This window comes from Pleurodeles waltl, chromosome 9 (assembly GCF_031143425.1).
Source record: "Pleurodeles waltl isolate 20211129_DDA chromosome 9, aPleWal1.hap1.20221129, whole genome shotgun sequence".
Classification (NCBI taxonomy): domain Eukaryota; kingdom Metazoa; phylum Chordata; class Amphibia; order Caudata; family Salamandridae; genus Pleurodeles; species Pleurodeles waltl.
In genome coordinates this window covers 459,725,059-459,749,642 of record NC_090448.1, presented here as the reverse complement: position 1 = coordinate 459,749,642, position 24,584 = coordinate 459,725,059, and the positions used below count along the sequence as shown (strand labels likewise).

Genomic DNA, 24,584 nt, shown 5'->3' with positions numbered 1-24,584 from the left:
AGGTAATGTGTTTCCAAAAGATAATGCTGTTCGAACTTGTATTTATGGTTCATTATTTGAAATCCTTCATTATTAGGGTGAGTGCTGTAAATAAATGTTTGAAGGTCACACTTCACTACTGATGTTGGTTCCAGTACAAAAAAGAAAAACGTGTATACACGTTTGAAAAGTTTAGGCTATGAGGCTAAGTATAATGCTCCCAGAATGCTCTCTGATTAGATGCAAATGAAGTGTCATTTAGTAAAATGTGTTGGTGCATGCTAGTATTTCCCAAAAATATTTCTAATGGAAAATCAGTGTAACCATTTTCAACACGATTATGGCAAGCATGAAAATAAACAAACACTGACAAAGCCAACTGATCTGACATATTTTTATAAGTCTTTTAGTTTCATCAATGCGTGTCTTGTTTTGACATGGCTTTTGTAACACTTTATTGTTGTGGGAGCTATCAGGCCCTCAACACTGTAACAAACACTGGCAAAAAAAAAAACGTTTTTGAACTCTAAAAGCACACATTGCCACCAGTGGCATAACAAAGGCCCCGCAGCCGCCCTCCTGGGGGCCCCTTCAGCACAGCACCTGGCCTGAGTGAGTCTGGAGACGGGGCTCCTCCATGTTCTTTGCAAAGGGGCACCCTCCAGTTTCGTTACGTCAATGATTGCCACTGTAGTTCCTGACACTGAACAAAACTACTTTGTGTGCCAATTTGCTCCTTGTGGAAGAGCAGAATACGATCGCTCACAGTAAAGCCAGCCGAAAGAGAGAGAAATAGAAGTTTAATAAAAACAAAATGTTTTGTTAACACCAGACCTAATTAGGGACCAAGACCCACATGTAGGTAGCTTTTTGCATGTCGCAAACAGCAACTTTCGCTGTTTGCGGCGTGCAAAAAGCACATTGCGATGCACAACCCCAGTTTTGCCATTCGGTAACCTGGTTACCGAATCGCAAAACGGGTTTGCGACTCGCAATTAGGAAGGGGTGTTCCCTTCCTAATTGCGACTCGCAGTGCAATGTAGGATTGTTTTGTGACCGCGAACACGGGCGCAAACCAATCGCAGTTTTCACCCATTTCAAATGGGTGCTAACACTTTCGCTAAAGGGAAGGGTTCCCCATGGGACCCCTTCCCCATTGTGAATGTCACTGTAAAAAAATTTTCAGAGCAGGCAGTCGTCCTGCGGAACACTGCCTGCTCTGAAAAAATGAAACGAAAACGTTTCATTTTTCGTTTTTGTAATGCATCTCGTTTTCCTTTAAGGAAAACGGACTGCATTACAAAAAAAACAGCTTTATTAAAAAGCAGTCACAGACATGGTGGTCTGCCGTCTCCAGCAGGCCACCATCCCTGTGAGGGCCGCCATTCGCAAGGGGGTCGCAAATTGCGACCCACCTCATGATTATTCATGAGGTGGGCACTTGCGAAGCCCTTGCGAATCACAGATGGTGCCATCCTACATTCGGATTTGCGACTCGCAAATTGCGAGTCTCTCTGACTCGTAATTTGCGGGTCGCAAATCTGAACCTACTGACATGTGGCCCCAAATTCTTAAAGAAAGTCACAAAAGTGCACCCATGGTATATGTCGTACCCCTATAAAATATTTGTGAACTGTATTTTAGCATGGGTAAATACGATGTGTAGATTTGCTTATGTGAAAATCTATTGAGCATTTGCAAGTTCATTTTCCCTCCAGCCACTTTCTTCCCAACCCTGGAAGAAGTTCTAATTCTGCCATTGTCAGGAGTAAATGTCCAACCTTTCTTATTATGGGAAAATATTAGAGAGAAGCTGGTGAAAATCTTTAAAACATGCAGGTTAGTAGGTTTGCAGACTCAAAGGCATTTCAGCCCTGGAACTATTGCTTACTGCTTCCTCCAGCCCCAGTATGCAGATCTGCAGAAAGGTGGAAAAATAAGGAAATTGCTACAGTAGGGATTGAAACTGCAAGTATTCAAGCCCTACTAAGGTAGTAGCCCTGGCATAATCAGAGAGGCTATTATCAGAGCTCTTACATAATGAGATTGCTGCCATAATTTGTCGCCACACTACATGGCACCAAAGGGACAAGTAGATCTTTTTACAGGACAAGTAGATTTGAGAAGCAACCTGTCCCCTGGACAAGTAGATATTTTAATAAATTCCACACCCCCGTTACATACCTCCATAGTAGTAGAACCTGCTATCCCCTTGACTCCAAAGGGTAGTCCCTGCCAGCACGGATTTTGATTGCACCCAAGACCCTGTTATTCACCCATCTGATAATGTCAATTTTATTAACTTTTCTTCGTCCAAAAGTGACTCATTTGTTTCCTATGTTGTTCATTCCATATAGTATATTTTGTACATTATTTATGATAAATCTCACTGCATTTCAGACCTTCGCAGGTCCTTCATCAAGGGATAAATGATCAATTCTTGGAAACGCTGCAAGAATAGTAGCAGAATACATTCATTAAATAAGGGAAATTAGAGAATCAGCACAATTAAGTACGTAGTCAGGTATTCGTAAGCAAGCATCAGTCCTTCAGAAATATCAAGTGGACCACAACATTCCACATGTGCACTATGGGTGTAGGTCTTGTTAAATAAGTGTATTGACATTTTTTCTTTTCTGGTTCGGCATACAATTGTAGATGATAATTCTGTTGGTTGGCTGATGCACTTTTGGCTAAGCTTTAGCTGCCGGAGAGATGGCATGACATTTACTCTAAAATCTGCTGCCATAGAGAGTTTCTGATGTGCTCAACAACACTAAGGTATTTTGGCCCTGCAGCTGTACAGTAGACCCAGGTTATCACCCGTCGACCACCATGTTTCAAGGGTTTTACAAAGTTTTTGTGAGGCTATACAGTGTGCTATTTTTGTGAAATGTAATGTGTGTTACAGTCAAGCAACACTACTTTAGCCTCACTTTGCCCAGATGATACTGCCCCAGAAGTCTGGTGATTCATTCAGATGCTGTTCTGTAAATGTAAGCTGCATAGCAATCTTATTTTTGGAGAGAGTGGGTTGTCTCCCGACTACTTTGCACGAGAACCTCACTTGTTCAGTCGTATTGACAAAAATAACAAAATTCATAATTTCCTGTTTTCACAATGAACTATTGAAAGATGACTGTAGATCCCTCAATGTAGCTTAAAAGTTCTTCACAATCTCTAGGAGGATCAGAAAGTCTGATCATAGGGTGATTTTGCTGAAACTCCACAGTAGATGTGCAGCCACCACGAACATTCTCTATTTGTAGTATTTCTCACCATTGGATAATGGACTCTGTTTGAAAATGCTTTTAGACCGTGTAAGATGGAAATGAAGCAACAATTATTTCTCTCGTACAGTCAGATGACCTAGGAACAATGGGTTACTGTACACCGGAATGCTCCACACTAAACTGACAGTTCCTGATTTTTTTTTTTTTTTTACCCTTGTGGTAGCCAGCCCTGATGGTCAAGCAATCACATACTTTGTATTCAGCAGCATCTGATCCTTATTAACTGTTACATAGGCATTAAAACTTAACTCAGGTTTGCATTTTATGCCCGATTGCTAGCAGATTTCTTGGTTCATAAAATACAAATTGAAATTTGTACTTATTATTTGTGACATAAGGTTAGAGTTATCTACTGTGAGTGCTAAATGCACACCAGATCTATATTATATGAAACCACAGAATCTTAAGGAAGCTTTTCTAACAACGATGTATGCAACTTGTTGATGCACAGTTGTAACGTTTTAAAACTGGACCTCAACCAGTAGAGTGCTGTGATCAATGCAAATTTCTCACCCAACAACAGATTAATAACACAAAAACGTCTATACTTACTTTATTCCACAGAATCCCTAAAGGATTCAAAAGAATGATCATTAAAAATTTAAAGCACATGAAACTAATGTTGCTAAAATGAGTTAGTATTATGCAATATCAATAATTTTCTTAAGCCACAAATTGTCCAATGCAGAGGCAATATTTATTACCCATTTCACCAACAAATTGTAAAAATATTATCTTTGTAGTGCACAATTCAAATAACATTCAGCCAACAACTGACAAACTAGTGCAGTGAGAGAAACCTAGGTGCAAAGGAAGAACATACAAAAAAAAATACAAAAAACACACACATTTTGATATGGTTGTATAACTGGACAGTGCAAATGTTTCAGAAATCCAAACATGGAATCAATGTTGCACAAAACAAACACCTATTAACACAATTGGTTAATCTGAGCTTTAGACATGCTTTAGACATGATTCAAAAAGAGCAACATTCTCTTTAAAAAAAATAAACAAATAAAGTTAAAGCAGTACTGTAATAATCCTCAAACTTAATATTGCAACATCCTCAATGCTTCAGAAATCCCAAATATAAAATGCACAATTACATTCAATCAAGATATAAATATCTAGATCCTGAAACACTTTTCTCCATTTTCTTTGAATCGACCAGAAAGGCTTCTGGTCAAAATAGTACAAATGGCCACATGCAGAAAGCAGTAAACGCAAATTAACACAACCAGCAATGGAGACTTTCGAACATCTTTCCATTTATCAAACTCTTCCGTCTTTTTGTGTCCCTTTCTCCCACTGCTGTCCATGCCAGTAGCCACTTTCTGATTTCAGCAACCAAAGGCTGTGTGCATGGCTAGAGAATTATAAAAATTCACACAGATGCAATGGTAGGCTGCAACAAAAAATAGTGTCCAAGAAAGATCCACCAAGGAGGTAAAGCAAATAATCAAGCAGCCATGCAGTGCATTTTTAATAGATGGTTCAGGTATATTCTGTAGTAAGCAGACACACTTACAATATTTCAATTGAATTCCTTTATCCAAATATTTACAACATAGTTATGACAGACGGAGGAAAAGCACTTTGATTCAAGTGCCATTCCCAGTATGCCATTTGGTTCTATTAAGATACTGTAAAGAGCAGACTCAAACCTAACGACATATTCAGCTTTTTAATCAATTGCGGTTTATCTCATGATATTGGTTATTAGTTAGTGTCAAGAGGCTTTGGCACTGGAGCACTCTATACGCATTAACATTGGGTTAAAAGTAAAATAGAATAAAAATGGATGGAAAGGTATAACCAATAGTAAACATGTAAACATAGATACTGTGAGCAGAGTCTGCCACAATTGCCTTACATTTATAAACTGCCATACATTCGGTTACATTTATAAAGAAAGCATATATATATATATATATATATATATATATATATATATATATATATATATAGAGAGAGAGAGACAGAGAGAGAGCGCATAATAATAAAAAAGACAGTGTGAACTTTAGAAGAGGAGCAAACAATTATTGGTCACTCAGTTCACATGTATTTACAATGTTCCTATCACCTCAGAATTATATATGTTAAGGAGAATTGGGATTACTTTGATCAACACACAAAATGAATTGTGCCATCAAAAATGAGGTCTACCCATTTCAGCAACATAAAAGATGCAGGAAAGCTGTAGTCTTACAATGGTGCAAGAACCCCCATGTTTAAAAGTTCACTGGTAGGAATCAGAAGACCACAAGCTTTACAAGTTGACAATGGAAAGTTACATTATTACTTTTTGATGATGTTTAAACCTTATGCAAAGTGACTACAGTATCTATTCTCCAGGACATGAGGAGGTTTTGATTTTTAATGGACCTAGCAACTTCCAAGTGCTTTTCTACAAAAGTAAAAATTTCAAAAATTAAAATCTCGAAATTAAATTAATAAAACTGCTTTAGAACGGTGAACTCTAATTTCAAAGAAAGGAAAACTTTGAAAAAGTAAGAATGTTGCACTCAAAGACCAAAAACACTCAACTTCTTGCCCACCTCCATCCTGGGCCACCTTACTAGTTATTATATTTTAAGTCAACTACCTGATTCAGTCTCTACATGCCTACCTCTTGGTTATAATTTACTTTTTCCAAAGTCCACTATGGGGATAGTAAATCCAGGGCTGTCCTATTCTGGTAAATGTTTTAAAATTCAGAAATTCTGCTTACGTTTCTCCAGGTTTTTCTGTCTTGCTCACTCATCTTTTGATAAATGGTCCTCCTTTCTTGTGAGTCTGAAATGTGAGCTATGCTATGTAGCTGCAGGAAAAGTAAATAATTTGGTTGCAAACATAGGGAAAAGGAAACTTATCTTCAAAGAAAGTGCATATACACATTTCTAAACTGAAACTATGACACATACGTGCAAGTTCACACTACTATATCATATTTTTTTGTTGGTAAAGATCAAGGGTTTATGGCATTTAAATCAATCTTGAAGCCCTCTTGTTCCAGCTGAACACAATTATTTTCTACAAAACGTTTTGTCCATTTTTCTTTGTCTAGTTTGCAAACTATTCACCATCCTTCATCTGAAAGGGTTGATATAAACCCATCTGTTCATCAATAATTATATAGCCTTTACTCTTCAAATACCCTGTAGGGCAGGGGTCTCCAACCTTTTCTGTAGCGAGAGCTACTTCTGATCAGTGAAAATCATCATGAGCTACTGAAGGCTAAACAACTTGTGCATTATTACCAAACTCCCACACGCCAAACCTTGACATTAAGCCTAATTCATACAGCCAGATAGTATGGTTTGAACAAAATACTTTGACTAGGGGCACTATGACAGGGTTGCCATGTGTGTCATTGAGAGCATGATATTTGGGGATATATGAACATGTGTGCATATGGATGGGTACATGTGCAAGGATAACTGAGTGCCCGTGTCATATGTACTTGTGGCACAGGGCATACCTTTCTATATATGGCACTGTTACAAGTATAGCACAAACAAACAACCATGTTTTTAATTAGGAGAAATTGAAAGTGAAAAAAAGTTAATAATGAGGAACAATTTTCTGCACTTTAAATTTCTCCTATTTAAAACATTATTGTATTTTTTCAGCTATAAATATTGCACAATGTTCTACTGGCCAGTGGAAGCAAGAGGGCTGCAGTTTGTAAATGCAACAGTTTGAACAATAATTTGAGAAAATTAAAATGAAAAGTTAACTTAATAATAGGGTAACTTTTCACTTTCTCTAATTGAAAAGCATTGAGAAACATCATTTTGTTCTCACTTCCAATACTGAGTTGACAAGGAATTATTATTTTTTTTTTTTTTTTTTTTTAAAGAGTTACCTTAGTGCTTCAATTCTTCACCTCTGTGACTTAAGTCAGCCAGCACTGCATCTTATCAGGCCCTGCTATCTGCAGTCTGGTGATAATAATGTAAAATAAAAACAGTCTTCTCTTAACTTTAAAAGGAAAAATGTGACTATGTGCTTATTTAAAAATGAACCCCAGACTGCGATCTACTCCGAAGGGGTGTAGCAGCTACTGGTAGCTAGCGATCAACTGGTTTGAGACACCCGCTCTAGTTAATGTAGCCACCCTATGTCACATCAAACCTCCAAACCTTTTTTTGGAGGGGGGTGGTCTGGGGATTAAAAGCACTTATATTGGCTGCTAGCTTCCGTTTATAGACTGTGTCAAATACTATCCTACAGAAAGAAATCCAATATTTTCATTTCACTGTAGTTTTCCAATAAACCAGAGGAAGCTCAAGGTGGCGGTGGTGGGGGGTGGGGAAGTTGTGGAATAGGACAACAGGCATTCCTTAGGAACATATAATAAATATTCCAAAACATTACTGTTATCTAGAGTGAGCCCAGATGGGCCCAGTGTCCTAGTTCTCAGTCCTGGGCCCAGTGTGCCCTAGTTCTCTCAGTCCTGGGCCCAGTGCGCCCTAGTTCTCTCAGTCCTGGGCCCACCCCAGCAGCTGCTGAACGTAACAGGAGGCAACAAAGAAAAATACATGTGTGAACCAAGACAACTGTACAAAAAAAATGAAGGATACCTCACAGATGGTTAATTAGGTTGCTAATAAGATCAAACGATAAAGTCTAAACTTGCAAAAACAATAATTTTTACTCTAAATGAGAATCAGCAAGAACTGTTCCAGAACACCATTCCCGCTCTACACAGGGGTTTATCACCTTCTCCACGACCTCCTCATCTAAATCCACTAAAGAACAGGACACAGGTGAAGACTTATCCACTTTATATTTCAACAGAAGATATATCTAGAAATCTTTTAAGGAGGAGGCCAACAAAAACAGAGTACACATTACAAACAACCGCCATGGGAAATGAGAACTAGACACCAAATTCAAAAGAACCCTTAAAAACAGTAATGGTCAACTACTCCAACTCTGTATTATCCAATGAACAGATCAAGGTTTTGACAGAAGGGCTATACTATAGTTTGATTAAATCAGTGGGGCCCAATAGTTCTAGGGCTTTGCTGTTTATACTATTTTGTAAAATCAGACAAAAAAAGAGTTTTAAATCATCATTATACCCTTCCACACTTCAGATGACGACAGTTCTCATTTTTAAAAGAGCTATTCTTTCTGAAATTCAACAACTAGAATTAACAAATTAATTTCACCAACCAAATCTACCACACTCTCAATTAAATAATTAACTCAATTGAAGAATAAAACAAACAGTAAGCAGCATAAGTCATTTTTGACAGAGACAACTATCTACAAGAAGGACGGAGGCAAGTACATGATCAATACTACTACAAGAAATTAATGTTTGAATTTCTCTAGTTGATCATTGCTTAATTGTTTGAAGTTACCAAATAGGATTTGGTGATGGATGGATTGGCTCATAGGAACAACTCTTGGGGGTGGCAGGGGAGAAGAGCGCCCTTACACCCTACTTGTTCACCTCTTACCAAAAACTCACAAATATCTCTAAATCCCTCTGGAAGACCAATAGTATCAGGCTGTGAATCATCCCTTGAACCTAGTTCCAAATATAGAGACACAATGCTATACCCGTTCATCTCAACTGTCAGGTCATACATCCGGGACACTATTGACTATCAAAAAAGTGAAAAGGCTACCATTGAATGGCACTAACCAATTGTTAGTAACATTAGATGTGGTCTCGATATATACCAATGTTCCTCCAGAGAAGACTTTAGAGATAAACAAAGTATATCTAGAAAAACGAATCAGAAGACATTATCATGTACCAACTGAACTCATCCTAACCTTAGCCAGGCTGGCAATCAAAAATAACTTTTGCCTAGTCACGGATTCTCTTAGTCAAGGATGACTTCTTCCTACAAGTGAAAGACGTCGCAATGGGTTGTCCCCCCCCCCCCTTAAAAAAAAAGCAGCCATTTTATTTACAGTAGAATTCAAAGGAAAATTCATCTATGAGAACATAACTTTTGCCCAAAACGCAAGTCTCTGGCTGAGATATATAGACATCTTCTGCACGTGGCTAGGTACTGAAGAACATCAGAACTCTTTCATTGAGTGGCTGGACTAATGGACCAAAGATATACATTTTTTTATTGTGACAAGAAGCAGCATAATGATGAACATTTTGGGCATATGGGTAAAAGACAGAGACCACTAATCAGACAACATCACTTTACCAAAAAAAAATAAAAACTGACAAGAACAGCGTTTTAAGATATCAGACTTACTACCCTGAGAAACAATATCCCATAAGAGCAATTCTTGAGAATATGTCAGAACTGCATACAGAGACCATTGCTTACATCATGCCACCCTGCTATTTCAGACATTACCGGAAGAAGGCTACCCCACAATATTATTTACAAAATTTTTTTTTTTTTTTAAAAGTGTGTGGTTTACAACCGGGGAAACCCTGAGTGTATATACTACTCTGGAGTAGCTGGTAGCTGACTAAAGAAAAAAAAAAAAACACCGAGGGATAACTGGAACCTACAACCAAAGGACACCACAAATATGGAGAATATAATGACAATATACTTCATTCCCTTAATCAACTGAAGGTAGCACCTTCACACAGAACAACAAAAAAATTGACACTTTCGGTCTTCTCAAATTGCAAATACAAAAAAAAATTCATCCATGGCATACTTTCTACTTGTGGGGAACTGTATGTTGGAAAAACCAATCAAGAAATCCAAAAACGAATCACACTACATGAACCACTGGTTGTAAGAACATGACAGCTACACAGGCAACATTTTATGAATAGTTCCTACAGCAAAAATTATTTGAAATGGACTGCAAATGATGCAACAACAAAAGATCGTAGAGGAGACAATATCCAAACCATTTTAATGAGAAAAGAGGCCAGCAGATTTTACGACTTGATCCATTGTCAACTCAACTGAACTAAATTTCTGAAATTTGGAATATATAAAGCTGGCTACATATCTTTTTTTATTGTTTGAATTCTCCATACACTCATGAGACATCCACCCCTCCCCTTTTTTTTTTTTGTAATGGTTTCTCTGCCCTCTCTCATTCCAGAAGGCATCATGCCATACTACATAACACTGACTTTGACTGACAACTACAAATCCCATGAGCACCCAATAATTTAGGAGTGCACGCACTCTATGGCAAGCCATCAACTGCAAGAATCAATTGTAGTACCAGTATACACCATGCCTGTTATATCTGTTTAGACCAAACCTTAATGCTAACCCCTAATCGCGATGCCTACACCAGCAGATGAATACCATGGCTGAGAACAATGGCAGCATAATAGACTACAAATCCCATAACCACTTACAGACTAGGACGTCACACATTTGACGTGCCTCCACCAACTGGAGTTGTGCTAGAAACAAACTGAACGATCACCTGATAACCCGACAGCCGCAATAAAGGAAAGAAAAGAAGCTATGCCAGACACCGTGAGATTTCTCATCCAGCCAAACAAAAGGTGTAATAATTGTAAAAAACATTTTTTAGAAAAAGACTGTACATTCTGCTTGAATTATGAACTGGTATACAAATTCTGTACAGCCTTGCCAATTATATTCCGGTCTAATTTTTAGAGTACTCACTTTGATACACAATACAACAGATAGGATAATTGGGATATGACACACGTTTTGCATGACAATATAAAATGCTATTGTCTTTTTGTTTGCAGGTTTACTGCTGCAATGTTATTTTTTTCTTCTTGTGTATGCTAAATACTGATACATCAAGAGGACAAATACTCAACATTTATAAATAAACAATGAATAATACTTTGTTGATCAACTTGTTTTTTTTTTTATCCTACTAGCAACATAACCATCCAGGAGGCATTTTCATTTTGGTACAACAGAAAGAAAAAAAAATACTGCACCTTGACACACTTTAATCTGTCCAAGTACCTTTCATTGGAACATGGTGTTATTTACTAAAAATATTTAAATTTGACTTTGTATGTACATGTGTATATTTACATAGATGTATACTGTCAGATTTTAATATTTTATGGAAACATGCCTAGAACTTACATACACATAAACTTTGTAGGTGGCCCGACCAGCATGGTCTGGGGTCCAATGTGTGCCTCTCCAAAAATTCAATTCTAGAAACCCCCACAACAAACCTTGTGCAGTATTAGTAAATTAGAACAGGAACACATTCAAGACTGAACAGTAACTTGGCAGACATGAAAACTATTGGCAAGTTGAAATAAATAGTGTCCAAAGCAGGTCGGTGCCGAATAAGGGTGCATCTTTGTTCTTTTACTTATTATTAAGAACTGCATCACTAAAGGAGACACACATTTAAAAAAAGAAAATACCCATATCATTGAGATCTGGAAACCATTTCCATGAATGAACAAAGGAAGTTTAAAAGTTATTTTAACCCTCAAAGAAAATACTTAACAGCGCTTTAATAAACTATGGTGTAGCAGACAACATTAAATAAATCCTCTTGTAAAGATTGCGCTTTATATGTGTGAGGAATGAACTTGCTTAAGTATTAAATCAAGTAAAACGACAAAACAAATCAATTCATAACCCTGAATACAGTCTGGATTTTACTTGAGATCACTCAAGTGTAGGGAACTTCAGTGATAGTGCATGCATTTAAAAACTGAAACTCTAAATAGAATTATACTTATTAGAACGTCATGGCAGGTATTTCTTTCACAACAAAAGTAGCAGTTTAAATGTCTGAAGATTACTGACTGAATAGTCACTGGATAAAACAGCTAAACTCTACAGATTATTTCAGTTACATATAAAGTTTGTAAAAGTTTTTCAAAGTTGTTTGAATTAAAATGGCTTTTGGGGGAAATAGGAGATTAAGGACTATTTACGGAACATTTTGAGGCGTGCTGCCCTGGTGAATGTCCTATCTGGTATATTAGCCTTCCTAACAAAGTATTTATGTTTTTATGAGCTTTAAAATTATTGATTGTGGAGTTGATTAGATAGGTCCTTGAACTATAATTAAAATAAATTAAAAAAAGTAGAGTAAAACAAAGGGAAACTGAATACACCAAAGAACATCCAGGAGAGCAAGTCTTATAAACGGTGTTGAGACCGCATGCATTCAGAAAACGTTCGGCGTGTACCACAGGGCATTCAAACCATTTGGGGCATTCCTCTATAAATAGCTGTCTAGCATAAAGGGGAGCACTCAGAGTTACAATTGGATTGGTCAAACAGAAGATTTAAGGGAACACAGCCAAGGCCTGGGAGTCATGTTATCTAAGTAACAAATGCTACAGGTATGATCAGGGGTGTCTGCAAAGGTCAATTATGAGGAGTCATTAGAAATGGTCACTTATTATATGAGGCATTCTAAAGAATAGTTACTTGGCTACCCAGGTTCTCCTCGTCAAGGTGTGAGTAAGTTTGTTCAAAAATCATCAGATTACTAGTAATAGTAGTACTAGTAACTGGAAAGTTTACAAACTATGGTAAGGGACATGTCTTCCACGCGTATTGTTATGGTGTATGCAGAAAAACATAAGTAGATAGAAGGTTTTGAGCAATACAGGGCCTCCATTGATTAAAGGGGACACAGCATTTTGACGTTTCTGAACAGATGTTTTAATCATTTATTTCTAAGCAGCAATGGTTATGATCTGGGTGTAGCTAGTTACACTACATCAGTTTGGTTTCATGCTAACGGCAATGCACTTTGGTTTCAAAAAGACAGGGATATGACTTGATTCAACTCTAGACAGAACCACAAGTCTCTGTCACGCTGATGCACTTCAGGTCAGTCCTGTTGGTATTGTCATTGTTATCACAACATTTACATTAAGTGACAAGACAGAGCTCTCCTGAACTCTGGAAGAAATGAGGCACTGGTGCCACTTGCTATCGCCCTCTTAAATACATGTGCTGCTTTAGGTCTATAAACTGCAAAGTATTAAAAAGATAACTGATTTAACTTGGTTAGGTGCAGAGTGTACCACTTATCTCAAGCAAAATGTCAAAGCTGGGACTCGTGAATGCACATATTACAGAAATGAAGAAAATTAGAGCAAATGTAAGTAGGGTAGTTACACTAGATCAGTAATGTTAGCTGGAAACTATTTAGACTGCCAAAGGGCTGTGCTTAAGTAGCAGTGCGCTGATGGAACATACTCAGTGGTACCTAATGAAATCAAGATCCCCAACAGAAGGGTTTCCTAGATACTGAAGGTGTGTAGAACATGTGAATGTCTCTACCAGATGTCTTTAGTGAATAAAGTAGAACATCATCTTTAGTGTAGATTCTTTAATGAATATAATCCTAAATCACAGTTTTAGCAGCACTTCTGATTCAAGATCCTGGGAAGGCAAACCGTAAGGGACTCAAAAATGCATACACTTGCTAATGAAAAATGTAAAAACTAGGACTTTACATTGATGGATATGTGCCTGCAATAAACACAAGCAGTTCTCCATGCCAGAATCAGTAATGTTTTGACAGTGCTACCCAGTCATTAGATTTGCCAAAAACAAGGGCATTAAATTCATTTGGTAAAGAGGATTCATGTGCCCTACCCCAGCTATACACATCTCAATTGTGTGCAATTAACAGTAGTAGAGAGAAGGCAAACAATCTCATCTCACTTTTAATCTTTGATCAGCTCATCTATCGATAGTAAAGACACCGGAGATATACCCCATATTGTGTTGGAATCCTTATTAAAGCAATCAGCTGCGTAATGAGTTTTACTAAGCATGTATACAGAGATGTGTTACGAAAAGCCAGACACATGAACATGTATTCACTTTGTTATGCACAAATAAAAAGGTTATAAATAATGGCAACATTTAAATCATCCTTTCTGTAGAACGAAAAGGGAAAATATAAACAGAGGACTCACTGCTACTTGGATTAAAATCTAAAACATGCCATTCTACCAACTGAAAATAAATTAAAATGCATTTTCTGGGCCCAGTATCAATTTGAAAACAGTACAGACATTTAAATGAAAAAGGACTTGAAGTTTGAAATACATTTCACTTTTAAAAATTCAGAGCTCCTATTACGACTAATTTATAATTTTGGAGGTTGAGCCTGCAGGAAAACAGTAGCTACCCAATATTGAATCCAAGGAATTATAATGCAAGTACCCATAGATAACTGGGGACTTCTTCAGACACAACTTTTATCAGACCTCAGACCAGGTAACTTTCATCCTCAGTTTGTAGCTAAAGTGAATTTGCAGGAGACACTGGGCCTCATTATGACTTTGTCATATGGAAAAGCCCATCTGCCGAAGTGGCGACGGGTAGGTTGCCACCAGTGTGGAAGACTCCCCGCCAGGTCCATTACTGGCTTCCCCCTGGGTCAGCGAGCGGAACCTCAGTTTCCGCCAGCTGTCGCAGCAGGAAACACCCTAAAGCATGGTCTCCGGCTCGTAATAGAGCCGGCGGCAATGCTGTAGTGCGTAGGGTGCACCAGCACCCCTCGCAATGTTCACTGTCTGCAAAGCGATGGTGTTGGCCAGGAGGGGCCCCCTGCCTTTTTATGGCTTGCATGGCTGTCCTGACAGATTAGGACCATCTGCACCGCCAGGCCGTCGTGTAGTCGAAATCTGGCGGTCCGACCACGACGCTACTGCTGCAGTCATAAAATGGCACTCTGACCACCGCCAGGTTCGTAATGAGGCCCATAATATCCAGTTGAGACAGAGCCTCAGTCATTAACTGCTGTCCCCAGGCGTACTCCCTTACAGCCGCTACGATCCTACAGGAGGTAAAAATCTAGCCTACAGTTGAAAAGATATTGGCACTTCTGTTAAGTAAGGATGGCGAGTGAGACTTTGGAATCTGGCAAAGAATTAAATCATGCACACTTGTGACTAGACAAGTAACTCTAGAAAATATTTTCAAATACATATATGTAAATTTCTAGGGATGGCTATGTGATATGAAAAAATGCTATGCTCAAGCAAATGAAAAAGATCCTACTTTCCTTAACTTTATAGAGCGCTGATGGCGCTTAGCTGTTGGTTGCCAATTAGTCAGAGAATTGGGGGGGGAGGGGGGGGGCTCTGTTGCATCTACCTAGTCTCCAATTGAGAAAGAAACTGCCTTATAATTAATTTTAGGCGTATAGGTTAGTTTCTCTCATGACTATAAATGCCCTGACTCAATGAGGCAAAAAAAACTTGATTACAGGTATTATGAGAAGAGAGCAGTTAACTTGTAAAATGCATGCAACATAATGGTGCAGTATTTAGGATCTCAATATACCGTATGGAATATATAGCTGGACTAAAACATCCAGATTCTGACAGAAGTCAGAACAAGAGCATGAAAAGGTGGCAAAGAAAGTGAACACTCTTTTCAGGATTTCCAGATGTAGGATACAATAGGAAAAATAGAGGGTCTTGAAACTGTAGACAATATAGCCTTGTAGCCCGCTGCTGAAGGCTATATCTGTCATTAAAGGCCTTGAACTGCACTTAACAACCAGTCTATCCAGAGGCAGAAGGGCTATAAGGACATTAGAACATTCTACCTACTAAGGGTAGAATGTTCTAAATTAAAAAAAGGGAGAAAAATGAAGAAAAAAATTGGCATGATGGCGCTGCGGGCTTATACCAGCCATTATAAACTTGTAACGACTCCATTGTCTCCAATGGAGCTCTCAACATTTAAATGTTCTAATATAGCCTTACAGCCCATCGTAGCGGGCTAAACCGGCCATTAAAGGCCCGCTCCAGTGTTGAAGGCGCAAGTTGAAGGCAAGGGTCTTTAACAAGGCAGCAGGACTTTAATTGGCGGTATAGCCCAGCTACGAAAAGGCCATTAGAACATTCCACTGCTAGAGGGCTGAAGTGTCTAATAAATAAAACAAAGTCCTCACAGAGCTCCAAGGGAACTGACATCTCCTCGGGCTCCGCAGCACCTTTGTTTACAGCTGATGCTGTGAACAAAACATTGGAATGTTGGCAGTCTGGGCTTTTACCAGCCAGTAAAAGCCCTGAGCACTCCATTGTCTCCAATGCAGCTCCCAACCTGGTACTTTGTAAATCACTGTGGAATTCCTATCGCCCGACGCCCGGGACATCTTGTTTGGGGTCAAGGGCAACAAGTTTTTATGTTTACTTTGTCCTTGGGACAAGTAGGCCAAACCCTCTGCAGCACAAACCCTTAGGCTGCCTGTTTACAGAGAGTGGAACTGTCTGCAGTTGAGGTAATGTGTTTCCAAAAGATAATGCTGTTCGAACTTATATTTATGGTTCATTATTTGAAAGCCTTGATTATTAGGGTGAGTGCTGTAAATAAATGTTTTAAGGTCACACTTCACTACTGACGTTGGTTCCAATACAAAAAAAAAACAGCTGTGTATACACATGTTTGAAAACTTTAGGCTATGAGGCTAAGTATAATGCTCCCAGAATGCTCTCTGATTAGATGCAAATGAAGTGTCATTTAGTAAAATGTGTTGATGCATGCTAGTATTTCCCAAAAATATTTCTAATGGAAAATCAGTGTAACAATTTTCAACACGAATATGGGAAGCATGAAAATAAACAAACACTGACAAAGCCAACTGATCTGACATATTTTTATAAGTCTTTTAGTTTCATCAATGCGTGTCTTGTTTTGACATGGCTTTTGTAACACTTTATTGTTGTGGGAGCTACCAGGCCCTCAACATTGTAACAAACACTGCCCACAAAAACCCCAACATTTTTTTTAACTCTAAAAGCACACGTTGCCACCAGTGGCATAACAAAGGCCCCGCAGCCGCCCTCCAGGGGGCCCCTTTAGCACAGCACCTGCCCTGAGTGAGTCTGGAGAGGGGGCTCCTCCATGTTCTTTGCAAAGGGGCACCCTCTAGTTTCGTTACGTCACTGGTTGCCACTGTAGTTCCTGACACTGAACAAAACTACTTTGTGTGCCAATATGCTCCTTGTGGAAGAGCAGAATGCAATCACTCACAGTAAAGCCAGCCAAAAGAGAGAGAAATAGAAGTTTTTATTAAACAAAATGTCTTTGTTAACACCCGACCTAATTAGGGACCAAGACCCACATGTAGGTAGCTTTTTGCATGTCACAAACAGCGACTTTCGCTGTTTGCGACGTGCAAAAAGCACATTGCGATGCACAAACCCAGTTTTGCGATTCAGTAACATGGTTACCGAATCGCAAAACGGGTTTGCGAGTCGCAATTAGGAAGGGGTGTTCCCTTCCTAATTGCGACTCGCAGTGCAATGTAGGATTGTTTTGTGACCGCGAACGCGGGCGCAAACCAATCGCAGTTTGCACCTATTTCAAATGGGTGCTAATACTTTCGCAAAAGGGAAGGGGTCCCCAGGGGACCCCTTCCCCATTGTGAATGTCACTGTAAACATTTTTTCAGAGCAGGCAGTGGTCCTGCGGACCACTGCCTGCTCTGAAAAAATGAAACAAAAACGTTTCATTTTTCGTTTTTGTAATGCATCTCGTTTTCCTTTAAGGAAGCAGTCACAGACATGGTGGTCTGCTGTCTCCAGCAGGCCACCATCCCTGTGAGGGCCGCTATTCGCAAGGGGGTCGCAAATTGCGTCCCACCTCATGATTATTCACTAGGTGGGCATTTGCGAAGCCCTTGCGAATCACAGATGGTGTCAGGGACACCATCCTACATTCGGATTTGCGACTCGCAATTTGCGGGTCGCAAATCTGAACCTACCTACATGTGGCCCCAAATTCTTAAAGAAAGTCACAAAAGTGCACCCATGGTATATGTACCCCTATAAAATATTTGTGAACTGTATTTTAGCATGGGTAAATACGCATGTGTAGATTTGCTCATGTGAAAATCTATTGAGCATCTGCAAGTTCATTTTCCCTCCGGCCACTTTCTTCCCAACCCTGGAAGAAGTTCTAATTCTGCCATTGTCAGGAGTAAATGTCCAACCTTTCTTATTATGGGAAAATATTAGAGAGAAGCTGGTGAAAATCTTTAAAACATGCAGGTTAGTAGGTTTGCAGACTCAAAGGCATTCCAGCCCTGGAACTATTGCTTACTGCTTCCTCCAGCCCCAGTATGCAGATCTGCAGAAAGGTGGCAAAATAAGGAAATTGCTACAGTAGGGATTGAAACTGCAAGTATTCAAGCCCTATTATGGTAGTAGCCCTGGCATAATCAGAGAGGCTATTATCAGAGCTCTTACATAATGAGATTGCTGCCATAATTTGTCGCCACACTACATGGCACCAAAGGGACAAGTAGATCTTTTTACAGGACAAGTAGATTTGAGAAGCAACCTGTCCCCTGGACAAGTAGATATTTTAATAAATTCCACACCCCTGAAATCAGCTTGACTGTTTAAATAGAAGACTGCATTTTTATTACAACACTACAGTAAACAGAAAAGGTGTGGTGCAGTAGATCTTTAAATCATAGGTGATCTAAACCCCACCCACTGCTATAATATTGGGAACATTTCAAGAAATTAATGTGGGGAGATCAGTTAGCTAGAGAAGTAAAAGGCCTTAATCTTTAAGAGGTCCCCAAGTGTTAGTTTGAAAATGGAGAGGACATGCTAATTGTCATTTGTTTGGGTTGTGGTGTTTTTTTGTTTTGTTTTTTAATGACACTTTTGGACCTATGTGCTGCTGCCAATTAGGTTTTGTTTTCAAATTGCTTCTTTTACCTCAAAGTACATGAATTTAACAAATCTGCAGGAAGCAGGTTAAGTTCGGTTTTGCTTCCAGTGATAGAGTTCACTAAGAAAACAAACCTAAAAGGTGCATCAGACTTGTGAAAGCAACCACAAACTATCCAATACTGCAACAAGAACTTGAAGTTTGTAATTCAGTCAATGAAGGATACATTTTGAAACCTACATAACCTCAGTTACAACTATTAGACACTGAGTAAATATAAGACCAAGTGGAAAATGAGTCGTGGTTATGGCAATACAAAAAAACAAGTAAGCTCTAATCAATGTGGACAGTAAACAAACATTTGGGGAACATCATCCAGAGAATGATTCCTATAGGATCATCACATGAAAGAGGTCTAATTTAAACATAAATAAATTAAAATAATTATGCAGTGTTTTCTGTATTCAAACAGATATGCACATCATATTCCCTTGTAATAGCAAAGAAGCAAAAACTCACATGTGACTCCCATCTTCTGCTGGTGGGAGTCTGTTAATTGGCTTTGCCATTGGCCAATTTAGAGCTTCACACCTCATTTTTGTTCAACACGTTCTGACAAGTCTTTGGTTTATCATGTAACATACCTCATATTTCTGACAATTTAACATCGCAGAGCACTTCCTAATTTAAAACCTTTACATAAGCGTTTGCCATGTTGTCGAGACCAAACTAAAGAATACATTACTGTAGCTCTGCTATTTCTAATGACAACACATAAAAAGAAATGAAGAACAAATACCTACATCTGAGATTGCCTTTAATGCAACTGATATGGCATTCATGAAAAAACAGTCACACAGTATGCACTTCCATGGTCCCACGTAGTTGTGTTGGAGCGCCTGTGAGAATCCTTAACAGATGTAAAAAACATAAAAGTAGGAGTATGGATACATCGAAAGTGTCCTTGCTGAAAAACAAATGTGTCTCAATAGGAAACATTGGTAACTGAAAAGATCATTTGCTCAGAAACTGCTTAGCGCTCTTCATCAACATAGTATCAAATAGGCAATGAAAAATACTCTATTGCTAGTAATCAATTTCCTCTTTAAAGAAATACCCTTTGTTGACTGCATTCATGTGTGGTAACTTTAAAGCTGTAGGATTTATGGGGTAAAACAACTATACAATCACACGCTTTTAAACTGTACAGTGAATGTTTTTGTTTTTTCTGCGTGAGGCCTATGAAGTCTGTTGTGGTCAGCATCTCTTACATTTAATTGCTTTCTTTGTTTTCACCTACTCCTTCGGACCCTTCAGAAGGCCAGACAATGGTCAAGTGCTAAATTAGTTAGTATAATTTAATTATGGGAAGTCCGTAAACCATTTTCCTTCCCTGTGCGTTTACTCAAAGCAACGTCAAAACACAAAAGCTCTACATAAAGTGCACAACACCAGAAAACACAATAGCATGGCAGCTACTTTCAGTATTCCCACTCATCTGTTTTCATATCGAGATAACTTAGAATGGAGTTTGCAAACTTGACAGCCTGTTTTCTAGCTTGCTTGGACAGCTCATCTCCCTGGGAATCCACAGCATCGAGAACCAGAAGCTGCTTGGTTACGAATTCTTCAAGCCTGATATAGTCCTTGTCTGCACGGTTTCCATCAAACAGGAGTACTTCAGCCTGCAGCACAGACAGGTGTCCAAGGACGACCCAGACTGCTTTATGGGATGGATGCTCAGTAGGGACCTCCTCCACGTAGGTTTGCCTCTTCTCTAGTGCTTCCTTTAAGTCGATATATGTGATGATAGCTTGTACTTCCACTACTGCTCTTCTCCTCGCTTCACGGATACATGGATTCTTTCCTGGACTCACCTCGTCCAACTGTGCAATTAGCCCCTGTAACTCTATTTTGGGTGCAGAGTGGAAATCAGAAAGTGAGCCGGGATTTTTAAGAAGCTCTGCTTTAATTTGTTTCATTTTGTTCCGAATCTCCTCAATTTTCAGAATTGATTCATTCCGAGTCAGGTCATATGCACTTGTTCTCTCACCTTCCACCTCTAAATCCAAATGTTTCAACAAGCTGTTGATTTCTTCCACCACTTCTTTTCTGTAATTCCTCACTTCAGTGTGCCCACTGACATCTAAAGAGTCCAAATCTGCAAGCAAGCCAATTAGCACGCAAGACAAATGCTTGTACGTTTCACTGTCATGAACTCCAGCCAGAAGGGAAATCAGGCTACCTCTGGCACGATTAACATCCTTCATTATGGAATTAATTTTTGAAACTGAAGGATGTGCATCATTGTAAAGTGGAAGAGCCAACATCTGCTTCTTCATGCAACTTTCTATAATCTCCTGGATAGCAAGGACTCTGACTAAAGTGCGATACCTTGCCTTCCTCAGAAAGTTTTTACCCCCTGTTTTCACCTGAACAATTCTTGATACAATATCCTGAATACCTTCTTCAAACTCATCGGATACTGAACATGTGCCACCGTTGAGAGGGGTGGTTTCACGTTCAACAAGCTGTTGTGCTTCTTTAAATATCTTATTGATTGCAAGCCTGGATGGGTGATTAGCATTTTGTTCTAATTCTTTGAGAAGCTGTTCGACCTCTTGTGCGGCCCTCTTTCTGGCGTGCTGAACATCTGCCTTACCTTCAGTTTCAATAGAGTCTATTTCAAACAAATACTTTGTCAAAGATCGCTCCATGTTCCTATAATCAACATCTCCTGGGAGGCCACTGAAAGAACACACCTGTTGTCCAATGTCTTTAACCTGCCTTTGGATTTCTTGAAGTCTAATGACGGAAGGATGTTGGTTACCCATATCCATAGTCTTCTTACATCCACTATTATCAGTCTGTCTAAAGAAAAAATAAACACAGATATTGTTACATAAACCTGCAACTGTAATCTCAAAATATACTTAAAACAATAATTAAATGATGTAGCTATGATGACTACTAGATAGACGTAACAAGCCACCAGGTGGAGAGGAAGAGACCTAGTGTTTGTATTAATCACAGGAGACTTCAAACATGTGACTTACCTGGTGAGTGCCCAAATTTGGCATCTAATCGCTATATATAATGGACTGATTTGATAAAATGACACACCAATGATGTTAGGAGAAACCCTGGACATACGAAAGGAGAGAATAGTGTACTGTGGTCCTTTACTTCAAGGCTTTATCCTGAGGCCACAACAACAAGTTATCACGATCTCATTTTTAGATGGTTCAGTTATAAATTTAACTTTCACATCTTCCTATTCTGAGAAGCAAATGCACACCTGTGTACCCCACTACCACCCTCCTATGAGAACACCATAACAATATAAATTTTGATCTATCCCATTTTCTAGTTAAATGTTGCCAGATATTGTTATTGAAGGCAGGCAGTAAAACAGCACTTATTCCCTACTCACATAAAATGCTCTAGTAGTTCCGTTTAATACTGCTCATGTCCGGGCTGGTGCTGTGTGCAGAACTGCGCAGCCCAGTCAGGACACATCAGCCTTCTATCTCTGGTCTGTACAGGACTAATTCAGGTTGGTAACTGTGGGCTGCAATCATAGGCCGAATTAAGCCAGTTAAGAGGGCAGCTTGAGCACTGTTTAAGGTTATCACATATGCCCTAAAGACTAGGGACACATGAGAAGTTGGAGTCTGCAAACTGGATCTGATCCTAAACGCTATCACCCCCACGTGGGATTAACTAAAAACCAAGACAGATGTGTTGGGCACTGATTTACGTTTTTATAATAGAAGGTCAGAAAAGGTTAGCCAAAAGTGTAACAGGCTTGAAAACGTGATATAGGGGCTTACTCTACAAGCAAACAGCAAATAAAAGACCTGAAGAGACAGGGTACACTTCCTGGTGCATGATAGCCAACATTTGTCAATCCATAAGGCTTGACTTGCATGTTTTATGACTGGGATTGGGGTGGGAGGTTGAATTACTGGAGTCGGGATGGGGAGCTATATTTAGACATATACAGAAGGTGCCGGGAATTCCTGTTTGAAGTGGACTCAGTTCAATTATGTTCACCAAATATACCTTGCACCTGCCGGATTGCATAAAATGCATCCTCACTGACAAGCGACTGCCCCAAAGCTTGTGCCCGAGGCCTCTATCATATGGTGAGGCAATACCCATTGCTGAATCAATTCTGGACACAGGTGAGAGGCTTGATCCAGAAACGGATGTACTTGATGGCAAGACACACCCCCAAGCAAATTTGCTGGACCTTATGCCCAGACCCAAAGGAGGTACAATTATAACTTGCTTCATTGATTTACCTGTGGTGATCACACAGAGGGCAACTGCCTTTTGCTGTCATGTACCCAACAGGTGGCAGCTGTGCCCTTGGTGAAAATCCTATGATAGAAAAAAGTCCAAGTCTCCAAAAGAGACTAAGAGTGCTGACCACTTGCAACTACCAACATCAATTAAACACTGCCAAAAACCTCTCTGACAATCTCTTTGCCAGCAGGTGATATATGTACTTAACCATATCTTTAGTGCTGCTCACCCGAGGTGGTCTGTTTAACATCCTAAGTACTCTCAAGGCCATCTCTCCGGATGACATTCTACAACCCTTAATCATTGTACTCTCTGTAGAGAACCTATTCTCGCTCTCCTTAATATTGTCAACACGTCCCTCTCTCCTGGAAAATGTTTCAATTCACAGAAAACCCACTGATCTTGGACCTTCTTTACATAAAAAAATAAAAAAAACACCACACCCGAACCTGATGAACTATCAAATCACTGCCCCATTTTTAGCTGCCCTCCCTCACAAAATTCTGGGCACGGCAGTAGCTATTCAACAGTTATGCTACAATAGAAGCTCTTATAGAAACAGGAAATTCTGCATTACTGACATAGCCGAATCCTGCCTTTTAGCGCAGCTGCAACTGACTGTATTTATAGAGGCTGTTAGCCAACACACCTTTAACACCCTCTCTCCGTACACACGAGGATCGGAGAGGGATGTCATCTACACCGAAGACACGACTCATCCTTTCCCTGACAAATAAGACAACTATCACCAGAATCAACTTCACCAGCTGCATGACCACGGTAGCAAACTGGATGCTAAACAATTGCCAGAAGCTCAACTCCAAAAATAATTAAATAAAAGTCCCCATGGGACTCCAACTCATGGGACCATCAGAGCTAGAAATATCACGCAATAAATCTAGGTTTCATCCTAGACAACAAGCTCACCATGACGGCTCAAGTCAATGCAGTGTGCACCTGCTCCTTCTACATCGTACGCTTGCTGCAAAAGATCTTCAAATGGTTGCTTCACAACACCAGACGGACCGTCACACAAGCACTCATCACCAGCCAGCTGGACTACACCAACACTGTACACCACAATCTCCAAACTCCTACACAGACTACAGAAAATCCAGAACACTGCCTCAAAACTTATATTTGACCTCTCAAGCCACATGCACCTCACACTGCACCTTAGGAAGCTTCAGTGGCTCCAGATTCAGAAGCACAGCCAATTCAAACTTCTCACGCACACATATAAGTCCCTACACAGCACAGGGCCAGAATAGCTGAACAGCCACATACACTTTCACCAATGCTCCGACTCACTCTCACACAATCCCGGCATCCACAAAAGCAAAACTGGAAGCTGCTCGTTCTCCTAGATCGCACCCAAGACATGGAACAACCTCCTTCAACA

The 24,584-nt window shown here is 39.5% G+C and overlaps 1 protein-coding gene across 1 annotated transcript in view; it reads right to left on the bottom strand.

Annotated features, from left to right (window-relative positions):
- Positions 1-3,947: 3,947 nt before the first annotated feature.
- Positions 3,948-24,584, bottom strand: part of BAG5 (BAG cochaperone 5) — a 54,896-nt gene continuing 34,259 nt past the window's right edge. The window contains exon 2 of the mRNA XM_069207277.1: positions 3,948-21,742. Within this exon, the coding sequence (XP_069063378.1) occupies positions 20,353-21,742 (1,390 nt within the window). The 3' untranslated portion in view covers positions 3,948-20,352. The remainder of the gene's footprint in view (positions 21,743-24,584) is intronic.